The sequence below is a fragment of the Letharia lupina genome (genome assembly GCF_014066315.1).
Source record: "Letharia lupina isolate WasteWater1 chromosome Unknown contig_8, whole genome shotgun sequence".
NCBI classification, from domain to species: Eukaryota; Fungi; Ascomycota; class Lecanoromycetes; order Lecanorales; family Parmeliaceae; genus Letharia; species Letharia lupina.
Window position 1 is genome coordinate 1826269 of NW_023502977.1, and position 14704 is coordinate 1840972.

A 14704-nucleotide genomic window follows, 5' to 3' on the forward strand; every position below is an offset into this window, starting at 1 on the left:
GCTCGAGCAATCTTTGTTTGTAGACGGAGCTCGTTCCCTTATAATTTCTCATCAGATCAATCATCCTTTCATCGGCTTCTCAATCCCATCAAGGCTACTTCCAATCTCCCATTTCGGAAAGACTTGCACTCCTATTTTCCCTATCAATCTTAGCATCCTACGGGACAATTATTCCAAATACCGCGGTTGTCATGTGCTGCGCAGTAGTATTGTTCTGTGGCTTCCTCGTTAGAGCAGAGGAGATGTGTAAAGCTATCGCTAGGTGAAATCAGGACCTAGCTTCATACAAAGGGTCAAATGAGCAGACCTCTCCAAAAAAAGAAACACCATTTCGAAGCAGCATAGATGGTCCGTTGGCAATCAAGTCACCGTCGTAGCTCGGATGGATATTAGGCTCGCCGGACGGTATTCTGATCGATCGAACGAGACTCACAGAAATCCCCATCAGTCTCTCAAGGGGGGTAATTCCGTAAACAGCTCAATGTAGCTTGAGTCTTGAATGTCCGAGGTACGACCTAAGAATCTGGTACTTGGTCGCGTTGTTTATGGAACTGGGGGAGCAAAGCGACTTGACCCGGATGTATTCTATGCGTAGAGTATGTTCTGAAAACGCTTAATGCCGTTTGTACTTGTTCCATTATAAGAAATTCCAGTGCGTGAGTTGGTGATATTTGGAGGGGAGCAATAAATGGATTTGCAGACCGAGTTTGGAAGCCAATTTTTGTTGGAGCGAGACCGTCTGTTTTCAAACCCTCGGTATCAAGACCAGTCGTGACCGCCTTACACTCTACATAAATGATGCTCCCAGAATGTACAGTAGGGTGCAAATGCAGGTCCCGCAATCAACTGGCATCTCTCGGTTCTAGACTTTTAGCTCTCATGCATGCCGTCGTCATCATCCGAACGACATCTCAAGCTGCACGCCGTACCCCAACCCTCTCCGCATTCAGAGCGATGAAGTCAATCGCACTCTATACGGGAGAGATAATGCTCGCCTGCGCCCAAGAACATTGACTTGGCACTGCTAGCTCCATATAGCGCATTCTTCGCGCGAAAGTCTGAGCGTTAGAGCAGTCATTTCTCCTGGAAGAAAGACGACTATATGCTATGACAAGCACGAATCGAGGTTATAAAAAGCCTTCAAAGTTGGCATACCTAGACAGGAAGATTAGCCCATGGCTATGCCCGTTGGCGGAGTATATTGTCGGTCTCGGCCGAGGGATCATCTAAGATGTCCCAGACTCCTGGCCTCGCCAGCTCTACAACAGCAAAGCCAGCGGTCAAAGCACATCCTGGCCATGGCTAGTCGGAATTGGAAGCAATGATGAAATGATGAGGATGGTGGAGCAATCGGTGGATGCGACTTGGTCAAGAGTTTGGGGATTAGCGTTATCCCTGTCAAGTGGTTTCAGGATTGTTTAGAGTGTTGGAGTTGACTATCTAAGGTACTTCTAGGGCCCTAGGCTGGTGATGGTGGCCTCGGAGGCACCTAAATCTAAGACCTAAGCAGTCAGCAGAAGGTCGGAGTTAAAGCTCGAACCCCACATACGAGTACCATATCTTGTATAGCACTCGCTGCTTTCCAACGACTTCTCAGCACCCATCCTCCACGAACACACTACTTCTGCCTTGCGTTTTTAGCGAATTTCATATATCTCTGTTTCATTCAACAACAGAGCACCCTCGGATATTTCCTCACAGCCACCCCCACCTTCATCTCCCGGTTAGCCAGTCTCGTGTGCCTGGCTCGTGTCCGCCTTGAAGCCAGCGCAACCCAACCTGAACCTTACAGATTTGCCTACCACCCTACCAGCTACCGATAGCCATACAAATCGATTCTGAGGAGAAGGCATACACACCTCGCCCATCCTCAAGCGCTTTCGGTCCGAAACATTGCGCAAGATCGCCCGCACTTGCGCTCCAACAACAGACATGCGACAAGTTCCCTAGCTCAACCAGTATGTCTATGATAAATTGGGGCATTGGGGATCTTTTAGCCGTTACGAAGCTTGCTTGGGACCTCTATCACAACTGCTTCCTCGTTGCGCGCGAGGCGCCCGATGACTTCAGACAGCTGGTCAATGAGCTAGCTTCACTGCAAGCTTGTCTGCGCACACTACGGGACGATGTCAACTCCGACAAGTCCTTTCTGGACAGGCTGGGTGACAATAGAAAGCAGACACTGGAACGATGCTTGGCAAACTGCTTTGACACCCTGCGTCAACTGCAAAAGCTAGTGATCAAATACCGAGAGCTGGGCGTCGGAGATGGCTTGCAGTTCTGGAGGAAGCTGAAATGGGTGGGGAAACAAGGGGAGATCGCAGAGCTGAAGTCAAAGATTATGGTGCACACATGCAACATTAGTCTATGCATGAGCTCTATCGGGAAGTAAGTATTGACGTCCTAGCCTTACTTTGTCCCATCTATAGACCTACGCTAACAACCTTGACGCAGCTCTTCTCTTGCCAGGATAGAAACATCGATGATAAAGGCACTCGAAAGACAAGAAGCTTCGACTTCCGCTCCCCAAGCCCAAAGTCAGGATAAGGAGGAAGAAGACGAGGTCGATGAACTCAGCCCTCTTCAAAAAGCTAAGACTGCCCCACAGGCTGGCCGCAATGGGTCTCCAGAGGTTGAGGGCCTGGGATTACAAGGTTTACGGCGCGCGTTCACTGGAGCGACACTGGTGGATAATATGTCGAGCGTATCGCCTGAGACGACACCTTCAACAACAAGCGAAGAAGAGATGTCAGAATTCGGATCGCCCAAAATGGCCAAAGAGGTTCCCATATTCAAGAAGACCCCTACCCAAATGGGTAAGATGAGAAAGGAGTCATCGGCGAGTATAGATCATGGCCTCAAAGCTTTTCCACCGAGCCCTAGGATTTCCGAGGATTACACCAGGGAGATACCGAGAAGTAGTCCTGCTGGTGACGACCTGAAGAAGCCTCGCTCGAAAAGACTAATGTCGACTAGCGGAGAATCGGTAATGAAGAGCAATGGAGTTGGCAGCAAAGCTCCTAACGTTGTTGACGTCGTAGCTGAAGCAATGCAAGAGTTGGCCAGAGTCCGGCAAAGAGAGCAGTCAGCAAGGCCATTACGAATCGTACGGCAAGACCCCGTGCATAGACCTCATGATGCTCTCAAAGAGCGGTTCCAAGAGCTTGCAGAGGACGAACTAAAGATTCGGAGGTTGAATGCGAGAGATTGGCTGAGAGTGGCCACTTGGTGGCTACTGAAGGCAAGGTTTAATACGAGAGTAGATGAGCGGTCCCAGTACATGAGTACACGCGGAAGCCTCAGCGTTTCCGGAGTTTCTGGAGGAGGGAGATCTGCAATTAATCAAGCTTACGTTGACCTGCTGAAGGCTTCGTGGATACTTTACAACATAATATTGAAAGACGATAACGACAAGGCATCTTTGATGACAGACGAGAACAGGAAAATGTTTTACAACCTTTCAGATGGCATTAGCGAAGACCTGAGCGACTTCCAACCCGTTGACGCGCCAGAAAAGGATACACTCCTGTGCCAGAATTACAACATATGGGAGCTTCTTCAACCAGAAGAAGAGACGTATGATGAGGAGGACCTCCTACCCGGTCTGGAGAACGGTCGATGGATTACAGTCGAACAAGACGACGCAGGAGAAGAAGACGAACAAGTGCTCTTCCGAACGTTCGTCAATGCAGCCATCGGTGGGAAAAGATACAGGATGAGGTCAAAGGGTGCTCCTTACATGTTGCTTCTGTCCACCAAGGAAGGCGAAAGTGAACCGAAAGTCACCCTCTGCAATCAAAGCGGAACATTATGTCTGACACGCGACTTTACTATCGAAGACCTGCAAGACAAGGGGTTGCCTGTGAGCCCTTTTGCAGGATCAGGCATAAGTCCCAGAGACGCCATACCGCTAAATTTTGGCCGGATGAACATTACCGTGGCATTTACCAATGAAGACGACCTCCAACAATTCATGTACATTCCGAGAGCCTACTTTGACGCTGTGAAAAGGAGAGAGCCTCGGCAGTTTGAGAAAGCTACTGAGACTCTGCTGTTTAAGAGCTCTGTAGAAGTCTTTGAGCAGCTAAAAGCGTCGACGATGAAGCCGATGAGTCCTCGACAAATCTTCCGCTCATGCGATCTTCGCGTCCTTGAGACGACCAGCAAGGAGGGATGGCGAATGACGAGGAGAGTAGTCATCAGCTCATCTGCCGGCGAGCCAAGACCTTGGTGCACGGAGCTGTTCTTGCCTCTAAGTCGAGTCCAAATCCGACGAGAAGGTTTAGCACGACAACTTACGGTGAAATGGTCCGATTGTACGCACGAAAAGGCCGACAAGACAGACGGCAACTACAATAAAATCTACACTTATGTCTACGATGACAGCAACCCGAACATCGCCCTACAACTCCTTTTCCGTAATTGCCAAGACGCCACCGACTTCGAGCAGACCGTCCTGCGCCTCTCCATTGCCCCTATTTTCTCCACTGCTGGTACCGATCCCCGCTTCGTCTATAACATTTCCGACACCGAACCGAATCCAAAAAACTACAAAGCCCTTCTCTTAACCCACACTCGCTTCGATTGGCGGTATAGCGAGCTCTTTTACACGTACCGAGACACAGACTATCAATTCGACCGCTCAGCCCTCCGCGTCCGCCTGCCTCAAGTCTACTACACAGACTATGTCTCCAGCTTCGTCGACAAGCTCTACAAACCCCCTCCTGATGAGCCGCCCCACTTTTCCCACTGCGAAAAACGCGTCGGCAACACCCCTCTCGACTTTGACGACGAAGCAGTAAGCTTCGGCTTCATGTCCGCCCTCACCGGCAATCACGAACTCATCTTCTCTCGCCGCGCCCATTACATCACGACCAAGCCGCCCAAGAAGTTCGGCAGCACCAAATCAAACAAAGGAACCGCCGAAGTACAGCTCTGGCTCAAAGGCAATACTGTGCGTCTTGTCAGCCGGTGGGAAGACAAGGTCGAGGATAAGTGGATCAGCATGCAAGTACCGAGGGATGGTCTGGCACATTCGAAAGACACGAACCGTGCTAGTTTTCGGAAGACCGAGTATGATCGGGGCAGAAAGGTTGACATGGCGAATCTTGTGGCAAGGGATAGTAGAGAGAAAGAGGCGGGAAAGAAGGTGGGGCCTGTTACTATTGCTTTTGAAAGCGTAAGAGGTACGTAAACGCGTCTTGTTCCTGCTCAATGACGAGCTAGGAACGCCCAGCTGACCTTGGCTTTCGCAGACCGAGAGGAATTCGCAGCGGCGCTGGAAGGAAAAGCACCGCCTCTCACTAACCAACGAAGTGCATTTGACGATTTGATGGACATGTAGTGCTCTTTTATCTGTTTCCGCTGTTCTTATTCGGAAAAGCCGCTTCGAGCATGTCTATTCCCATTTGATTTATGTGGTGATTTGTGGTTTGATATTTACCTCGCAAGATACCTATTCTAGCCGAAGCGTTGTGTCCTGCATGGGTTTTTATCGTTTCTAATATCTATCTGGCGTCTTGAGGAATGCTGAAAAAGCACTTCTATAGTATGAGTGAATCTGTCTATAGTCAAACCATACTCAACTTTTTAGGTATCCTTGATTAAGCTTCCATCGTCCATTTGACCCTCTCTCTTACCTCCCTCTGCCCTCCATGTCTCAACAAGCCCTTCTTTAGGATCTTCATCCGGCAGCCCGCGCTCCTTCCTCACCCTCAGGACTGCACCACGGACTTGCATCGTACATTCCTCCCTCAACTTCACGGCCTCGGGACCATACTTTAACTCCTCGCTCAAGACTCCCACTTCCAACTCCTGATCAGCCTTTGTCGTCCGCCTCTCATCCTCTACTAACCTCCGCCACCTCTCCCTCAGTTCATGAAACACATTCCCCTCGCTCTCCCCTCCGACATTCTCCCCAAACCACACCCCGCATCTTTTCCCAGCCCTTGGCAGCCACCGCGGCGCGGCTCGGTTCTCATGCATGATTTCATCATTACCCTCAACCCACATGGGTACTATATCAGGACAAACATCCGGCTCGAGTATCAGGCGCGCGACGCCCCACTTGAAATACCGCATCGCCTTCTGCGGGTGCTGATGCACGCGGCCTTCGGGAAAGATGTGGATCCAGCTGTACTGCCGCGTTGCGTATGCAGAGGGCGCAGGGAAGGTGTCGATACCGTCGGTTGTGTAGGTGAAGTGGTCGTTGGGGGAAGAAAAAGGGTCTGAGATATCCGGCGAATTTAACGAGCGGTCGACTGGTAGGGCGGAGCTTGTAGGGGAGAAAGGAGGACGGGAGAGCAGGCGGACGGCTTCGCGGAGGGTGGGTTGGAAGGGCCCGCCGTGCGGATCTTTGTGGAGGCGGTGCGTGGGGAGGACTTGGCCGAGGACGAAGAAGGTGGACATGGCTCTATGATTGGGGTTTTGTTAGATTTGTTGCGAGGGATTATAGACAGGAGGGGGGGCGGACTTGTTTTTGAAGACGATGTCGTAGCTGCCGAGGGACCAGCGGTGATTGCTGGGGTTGAAATGGTAGCGGAGGGGCAGGACACCCCATATTAGAGGGTCGTCAATGCTGGAAAATGGCATTCATGAGCTGGTGGAGGGGTGGGGCATGATGTTTTGATTTCGTGATACGTACGTACACGCAGATGTGGTTCGATACTGAGAAGCATTAGTCAGTATCAAGGCCACATCAACGACTCGTTGCGGCATACCGGTGATGAGGCCTCTCTGTCTGCCATCCACATTTGCTCTCTTATCCAACAGCTCCAGAAATCCGTCGAGCCCATGGGCGTCTTGCCAATTAGGCCCGTGCATGAATGCCTGTGTTAGGGTTCCTACGAAGCCCATGATCGCTGTGGAGCCTGAGCGCCATAGCAGGCTGGGTGGCGGAGGGTCGTCCGCCATCAGACGATCAATGAAAGAGCGCAAAAAGGCAGATGCTTCATGCTTGTTGTTTGTTTTTTTTTGCCAGTCAAATTCCGCATTCTCGAATTTTGCCGGCGCTTAGAAATTTAGGCGCGGGTACCTGCTTTCAACAATCGCTATTGGTGACAATTTTTGTGCAGAATTACACTCTTCCAGCTTCAATCGTACCAAACATTTTTTATCAAATTCCTCGGCTGTAGAGTCGATCTCCGGATTCAACGGTGGTATTTGATTCAGCATGAGGGGATAACCCAATGCACCTAACGTAGTAACTCCAATCTCCAAAACTTCGGCTTCCAAGGCCATACTAAACAGCCTTCTCTGCACGGAGATGGCTCATAGTAAGTCAGCTATCTCAGTGCTTGATGATAGATACTTAGTTCAGCTCCAGGCAAACGAAACACCTCTCTCGCCTTCTTCACTTCCCATGAACGATCACTTCTCAAGTCGACCTGGGGATCTCAAGCCACTCGTCTCTCCCGAGACTCCTTCCTACCCTTTGCTTCGTGCCAGCTCTGCCTCCGAATCGCCCGAGATCCTGTAGCATGCGCCTCGAACGGTGACATCTTCTGCAGGGAGTGTGCCGTCAGCAATCTGCTTGCGCAGGGGAAGGAGATCAAACGGTTGAAGAAGGAAGGTGAGCGACGGCAAAGGGAGGTAGAGGAGGAAGAGTTGGATCGAGGAGCGGAGGAGGAGGAAAGGGCAATTGCGCAGTTTGAAAAGACTATGATGGGTTTGGAGGGTGGTGGGAAGAAGGAGGGGAAGAGTAATGCGTCTGAAGAGATGGAGCGGAGTGAGGGCAGAGGTGTGAAACGGAAGTTCGAGCTCGATGAGGACGAGATGTTGAAGAATGCGAAGGAGGAGAGAGCGAAGGCGAGGAAGGCACTTGATGAAGAGAAGGTACGAGATAGGTGGTATATGTCTTACATTGGTGTGCACGGCCAGCTGACTGTCCTAGTCCGCTAAGCCAACGCTTCCCTCATTCTGGGTACCATCTCTCACGCCGTCAACAAACCATTCGCAAGCAAGCAAAGCTGCGAAGCTATCGCCTCTCTGTCCAGCCTCGTCTACTGAGAATAAACACTCCCTGTCGCTCAAATCCATAATCACGATCAACTTCAAGACCATCCCGAATGCTTCCTCGCCAACAGAACCACCAACGTGCATATGTCCGGCATGCGAAAAGAATCTCACTAATACCATCAAAGCAATCCTTACTATACCGTGTGGCCACGTTCTCTGCAAACCCTGCGCTGCGAAGTTCATGTCACCCGACGAGGGCCCCCCAGATCCTCACGCTTCTCCTACCAAACAAGAGGCGAAGAACCGGGTGGTATGCTATGTCTGTGAGACTGATCTTTCGGGTAAGAAAATCACGGCGAAGGACGGAGAAGATGGAGCCAGAGCAGAAAAAGGGGCAGTGAAGTCAGGAACGGTGGAACTGAGAAGTGAGGGAACAGGCTTTGCGGGTGGAGGAGATAACATGGTACAGAGAAAGGGTGTGGCATTTCAATGCTAACAGTGTTGGAACAGTCTGATAATGAAAAGTAAATATGGGTAACCCCAGCTGCCTTTTTTCGCATGCTGGCAATTCTCCAGCGGATGCACAAAAGAGTTGGAAAAAGCTTGTTTGGATTGAGTCTATCTCAATCTATATGGACTTGGTGATGGTAGATCGATAGCCTTTTCTCCTTCCTGCTTCCATCGTCCAAGTTCGACCTAAGAGGAATACAGTGGGATGACAAATGTTCGAAGTGATGCGAAAGCACCAGTGAGATAGTGGTTCAGCTGCAGACTGTCGGAAGGAGACCAAGGAGCTGGTGGAGCAGAGTAGCGGATGGCGGATGAAGGGCGGACCTGAAGCCAGTAGCTTTGCAGGGCTGACGTCGAGAGCCGTGATGGTGCTGTCGCAGTAGGCGGAAATTGACAGGAACCGAGTGATTCTGGGACGCTCGGAAAAGACGATGAGCTTGGGTGAGATGCTGGAGCATGGTGGAATGCTCGACATTGGTTGCAATTGATAGGAGTTTGAAGCACGAGTTAGCCCATGGAAACTCAAAGAGACCGTGGGAAGAGCTTACCAGACCGAAACCGAACAACTCGCTCGAAGCCAAAGCCCGAAAGCTCGGCTGGTTGGAGTACAACATGATGGGTGCTGTAACATCCCGGACCGGACTTAGTTTCACCCTCCTTGCAAGGAGAGCTACTTATCCCCAACACCGCGAAAAGGTGCCAGTCCGTTGCTGGAGGGGCGCTCCCGTGGTCAGCGCCTCCCGCCTGTGCCCTTGGTACTTGACGCTAGGGATGGCTGGACATTTGTATTCAGTGAGTCGATCGTGGTGACGCGGACGATCGCTCGGTGACCCTCCGGACGGTAGGCCTGCCTTAGCGAGGCTCCGCATGGGATTCGAGGTGATGTTTGGTGAGTGACTGTGGTGGCTCGGACAAGTCACTCTTGCCCTCCGGACGGTAGGCCTGCCTTAGCGAGGCTCCGCAGTGGATTCGAGGTGGTTTTTTTGTCGAGTAGCTGTTGGGGTTATGCGGCAGCCGCTCGGTTCCCTCCGGTCGGTAGGCCTTGCCTTAGCGAAGGGTCCGGATCCGGATTCGAGGTTTTCTGTGGTGGTGAATGATTGTGGGAAAGACGGCAATCATTCGATGCAATCAAGTTCGTCCATGTCCTCTGCGACAGGAGCAGGGATCGCCTCACGGTTTTTTTTCTTGAGGTACTTGATTCTTGCTATTTGTTCTCTGTGAACGCAGCGCCTGTGGCACTGTGGTGACGGACGCGAGCAGATGCATGCGGTCTCGTCGTCTCCAACCCCGATGAACTTGTTCGTTCGGATCGCTTGTGGTATGGTTGGGACTCGTAGGTTTTTGACGAGGTGGTAGTTTCTACCGGGACACCGTTTCTTGCGATGTTCCTCCTCATCGTTGTGGAACCAGACGCCGCTTGCTTTTCGGCCTTGGTCCCATGTGCGGGCTATGCCAGTGACATACTCCCAGATGATCTTGTGGTTGATGTGGTTCGCTGACAGTTCGGTAGACCAGCACCTCCACACAAAATCTAGCTCTTCGGCATAATCTGGCCGGTATTGGACATTGCGCCAGTCGATACCGTAGTTGTTCATGGTCTCGGACAGCTCGAGAGCTGCTGGTTCGACGACTGTTGGCCATACTTCTCCGCCTTCCCAGTTACGGGTCAAGCGCGCAGTATGCCTCGCTTTGAGGGCAAAGTCCTGGAGAAGCAAGCACATGTTTTCTCTGTGCCGCTCCGTGGTGATGTTGAAGTGTGCATACATGTCTTGCTTGACCGGCCAGTTGGTCGGCCAGGGGCGCTTTTCGACTTTAGACGATGCTGCTTTGGGGGTGGTGAAGGTAGTATGACCACTACCTTGGCTGATTTGCAAATTCTTGATACGTGCAATCAGTTCAATGGGATCTATGCCCTCATTGTTGTTGGTTTTCATGGTGATATCCGCAATTTTGCCTTCAATCACGCCCTGTTTCCTCGGGCTGATCCTCTCCATGATGATGTTTTCCTGATGATAATTTTGCGAAGAACAGTCACGTATCAACGTCGTACGACCTTGAATGTAAGCAGTTCAACCGGGTAAGATTTTGATATCTCACTGCTTCTACACTGTGTGTGAAAGCTATCAGTCTCATGCACAGAGTTGTTGGATGGAGAAGAAATTCTTCGTCCTACGAAGGGGTCTTATATCTTAGCCGTGAGTCACTCGCTACCAAGACAATGGTGAACGTACGGCATGCTCCCTCACCATGGCAGGCTCTTGGAGTCACTGGAGGGTAAGAAATTTTTCATCTCACGCTACAGATTGCTCTCATATCGGCCCTTGGCATGCTTTGGCTCACTTAAATTGCTCGCTTTCCTCTCATCTGGCAGTTCTAGGCTGATATTTTCATGTTTGAGGCCTTGCCAAGGAGTTGTGTTACCGTCTCGAGTGTTCGATGTCCTTGGCATCATGTCAAAATGTGCTCAAAACGTCCGGGCGTGGCATTGTCAAACTCCGACAGAGCTTCACGTGATTCTCATCTGTGCGTCTTATGAGAAGGTACTCATGGTCATGCTGCACTTCATGGAGACACTGATGTGTTTATGTGACTTCTTCCAATGCAATTCTCAGTTCGAGGCTGGCCAAGGCGGCGTGTCGAGATATGGCTCAATTCTTGGCGTTCCCCCTTTCTTCAGTCCAAGGTACTGAGCACATCAGCAGTGATGAAAATTTCTTTTAATTACTTTGCTGCCTGCTCTCTACCCATCTACGAGACCTGGGCGCCAGGAAGAGATTTAAAGCCTGGAGTTTTCTTGGAAGTAGTCAAGAGGACCGTATCTGCTTTGAGCTAGAAAACATACTAGAAGTCCAGTCCCTGTAGTCTAAATGCCTTCCTTCAGTGCTCTGCAAGCACAGCTCTGATCTATATCCTACGCCAAGAGCCTTGACATTGACTCATATGAATGTTCATATCTTTGCTCTATTGCTCTCACAAACCCTCAATGAACCTGTCCCTTCCACGGCGACATCACACAATGTCTCCTTTCTGTGGTATCTATGCATACTCACGTATCCCGTTCTTTCGAAGATGTGGGCCGCCATTCTGGTGGCCGATTCAGAATGGATTGATGCCGTCAGTGTGTCATGGCGAGTACGGTACCGCTTTCTGTCTGGCTGATTTGCATATACCCTTAGCATGAAATCAGGTCGTCGCTGGGCTTTTTCGCCTCAGCGTTCATTTTGTTGACGGTGGCAGCGTCGTCCATACCACTCAGTCCCTACATGAGGCTGAACCCGCTCATGCTGCTTTGGTGATCTCGTGGGTAGCAGTCACGTTTCAAGTTCCATCCTCCTCGAATGCAGGCTGTTCTATTAGGCAATATTTCGACATCTCAATTTCCTCGGCGTCGAGACCTTCTCCCGGAGTGCGATGCATCCCACACCTCCATCCCTTCCCCTCTCCTTCCCTTCCGTTCGTACAATCAAGCGGACCCTTTCGCCATATTGTAGCTGCAAGCAGTACCGCTCTCCATATTCAACGTCTAAGGTCGATCTCCAATCCACGAATCCAGTAGATCCCGGGGAGCATCCCGGACGAGGACGTGCACATGCTCCAAACCCCGAACGCTTTGCAGCCCAGTCCAATTCCTGAACCAGAGCACTCGATCATGCTGACGGTCAGAGTCCCCAGCGACATCCTCCTTTGATCGTTGAGAGCTCAGAGGTTCGACGAAAGTCCTCTGCACGAATCGTTCAACCAAGGCAGCCGATTCCGGTCTCAGGTAGCCTTCCGGCTTCTGCTCCGGTATACGGACCTTAGACCAGATGACGATATGCGTGACGTCGGAAGTAAATCCATAGGGCCAATCATTTAGCAGGATTTTGTAGTCGTTGGGGTCAGTAAATGGGACGGTATTGTTGCACTGAAACGATGGACTCTCTCCATTCACCAAGGGTAGAGCCTTCCAATATAGTCGCTCGCTAAGTATGAATGCAGTGATAGAACCGTACGTATTCTTTGTCTGGTTCGTCCATTTAATATAGCGGCGTAGGTGTGAGGGTTTCCGCTTCAGTATTGCGAGGTTGTTGGTCGCTGCGACAGGGTGAAAAATAGGGAATCAGACAGGCTCACTCGAGGAAGATACATGTATACTACCTATGATATCTTTGAGATCGTCCCAGTCGTGTGGCTTGAAATTCTCATCTCCTCCTGCCAGGTTCTCTCGATCGGTTGGTGTGAGCCCGGGGAATGAGCCAAGCTCAACATCGTCTGCCATCCTTCAGATTGGTGGATGGTGGTATTCCTCAAAGTATTCTAGAACAAGCAAAAAGCAAAGGGACCGATAGTATGCGAAGAGATAGGTGATCTCGTGACTGTCCCATTGACTGCATTTAGCCGAGGGCGGGTAGACCTGCGTCTCAACAATTGTATCACGCTCCACTTTCAAATCACATTCACCACGTCACACAGCCCCATTCCCTTCATATTTACCACCTCTCCCTTATCACAAACATGGAGTTACGGTCCTAGAAGCCAGAGTCTACCTTTCCCACCTAAGCTACCCGCGGACTGTCCAATTCCTCCTCCACGTCGAGCCCGCTCTCCAATCCCTACGCCCACAAGGCACACAACCCCCACGATCCCCTCAAGCCACCTCTCTACAATTCCCTCCGCAGCAATGCACACAATACTCATGGTCCTCCTCCGCCTCCTCGCCTTCTACCTCGGCCTCACAACCACCTTCTTCACCCTCTCCTACTTCTCCGTCCCCACAGCATCCTTCTACGCTCGCCTCCTCGCCTCCTACGGCTGCTTACTCCTCTGCGCTACCTACGGCGTCTTCGCCTCCGTCGCCCTGCGTCTATTCGGCAAGCACCGAATCAGCCAATGGACCGTCGCGCGCGCGTTCAACTACACCATGGCGCTGACCACGGGCATCCGTTTCGAAATCGTCTCCGGGGGGGAGTACCTGAACACGAGACCGTGCGTGCTGATCGGGAACCACCAGTCCGAACTCGACGTCCTCCTCCTCGGCACCATCTTTCCCCCATACTGCAGCGTGACGGCCAAACGCTCCCTCCGCCTCGTGCCCTTTCTCGGCTGGTTCATGGCGCTCTCCGGCACCGTGTTCATCGATCGCTCCAACTCCGCCTCCGCGCACGCGGCGTTCGACAAAGCGGCCGCGGAGATGCGGGAGGAGAGGCAGAGCGTTTTCATCTTCCCGGAGGGCACGAGGAGTTATGCCGAGGGGCCGGAGATGGGGGCGTTCAAGAAGGGCGCGTTTCATTTGGCGGTGAAAGCCGGGGTGGATATCGTACCGGTTGTGGCGGGGAATTATTGGGGCGTGCTGAGTGTGAAGGAGCAGAGGTTTAGGAGTGGGAGAATACCGGTCAAGGGTGAGTGGGGCGCCGTCTACTACCTACGATGTTACTTTGTGCGCTTCGTGGACCGAACGGAGGAGATTTGCTGATTTGGCTGTGATAGTACTACCGCCGATACCAACGGCCCACCTCACAGCGGCCGATGTTGAAGAATTGACACGGACGACGCGGGAGAAAATGCTGAAAGAGCTCGTGGCGTTGACCGAGAGTCCGATGGGCCAGAAAGCTACAAAGGCTCATGTCGAAGCGGGAGAGGAAGATCTCGCAAGACTGGCGACACCGACTGCGATGGCTAGCGGTCTTGAGCGGTAGCTGGGCGAACCTACACAGATGAGAAGGGGAATAATGAGGAGGTGAAGCGAGAAGAGCAGGCCAGAGGTCGTTGAATCACGAAATCTGTCTGCCTGTATAGGCCCATGAGATTTGGGTAGAATATGAGGCTGTGGATGTCGGACGTGTCGCAGCAGTTATGGGAAGACGAGCCAGGAGACGGGAACACCTCTCTCCGCTGGACGGGAGAAAACGCCGGCTCAAGTCCCCCGTGCGGATGATAAGATTGGAGGGGGGAAGCCTCGAATCCTTTGCTCCGCTCAAGCATGGTAGCTGGAAGGCCAAGGGGGGGAAAAGCGGACAATACCCCGTCGACTTAGAAAGCTGAAGACAAGATACCCATCGGGAACGCGAAATTGTTTATTCTTTTCGCTTCTGTTCCATCAAAGATTGGATCATGAGCCTGCTCGAACTTGATCGAGTATTGCATGAGTAGTGTCTTGCACTATGGTACAACCCCAAACGCTCATTACCCAACGCCACGCTTCATGCACGTCAGCTATCTCACATGCCTTAGGTCGCCCATGCTATTAAGGGAAGGCACT

The 14704-nt window shown here is 51.6% G+C and overlaps 6 protein-coding genes across 6 annotated transcripts; 3 read left to right on the forward strand and 3 right to left on the reverse strand.

Moving 5' to 3' along the window:
• Window positions 1-1960: 1960 nt before the first annotated feature.
• HO133_010364 (uncharacterized protein) lies at window positions 1961-5344 on the forward strand (the record flags this gene model as incomplete). The annotated part of the gene is made up of 3 exons (XM_037301217.1): window positions 1961-2388; window positions 2455-5186; window positions 5256-5344. 3 exons carry the CDS (start codon window positions 1961-1963, stop codon window positions 5342-5344), a joined length of 3249 nt encoding a protein of 1082 aa, XP_037154034.1.
• Window positions 5345-5589: 245 nt separating this feature from the next.
• HO133_010365 (uncharacterized protein) lies at window positions 5590-6855 on the reverse strand (the record flags this gene model as incomplete). Its single annotated transcript, XM_037301218.1, has 4 exons — window positions 5590-6412; window positions 6473-6577; window positions 6648-6666; window positions 6720-6855. 4 exons carry the CDS (start codon window positions 6853-6855, stop codon window positions 5590-5592), a joined length of 1083 nt encoding a protein of 360 aa, XP_037154035.1.
• Window positions 6856-7264: 409 nt separating this feature from the next.
• HO133_010366 (uncharacterized protein) lies at window positions 7265-8452 on the forward strand (the record flags this gene model as incomplete). The annotated part of the gene is made up of 3 exons (XM_037301219.1): window positions 7265-7274; window positions 7325-7833; window positions 7892-8452. 3 exons carry the CDS (start codon window positions 7265-7267, stop codon window positions 8450-8452), a joined length of 1080 nt encoding a protein of 359 aa, XP_037154036.1.
• Window positions 8453-9581: 1129 nt separating this feature from the next.
• On the reverse strand, window positions 9582-10460 carry HO133_010367 (uncharacterized protein; the record flags this gene model as incomplete). The annotated part of the gene is made up of 1 exon (XM_037301220.1): window positions 9582-10460. The coding sequence occupies one exon, from the start codon at window positions 10458-10460 to the stop codon at window positions 9582-9584; it is 879 nt and encodes a 292-aa protein (XP_037154037.1).
• A 1529-nt stretch (window positions 10461-11989) lies between these two features.
• HO133_010368 (uncharacterized protein) lies at window positions 11990-12724 on the reverse strand (the record flags this gene model as incomplete). The annotated part of the gene is made up of 2 exons (XM_037301221.1): window positions 11990-12540; window positions 12604-12724. 2 exons carry the CDS (start codon window positions 12722-12724, stop codon window positions 11990-11992), a joined length of 672 nt encoding a protein of 223 aa, XP_037154038.1.
• A 642-nt stretch (window positions 12725-13366) lies between these two features.
• HO133_010369 (uncharacterized protein) lies at window positions 13367-14141 on the forward strand (the record flags this gene model as incomplete). Its single annotated transcript, XM_037301222.1, has 2 exons — window positions 13367-13844; window positions 13933-14141. 2 exons carry the CDS (start codon window positions 13367-13369, stop codon window positions 14139-14141), a joined length of 687 nt encoding a protein of 228 aa, XP_037154039.1.
• Window positions 14142-14704: the final 563 nt, after the last annotated feature.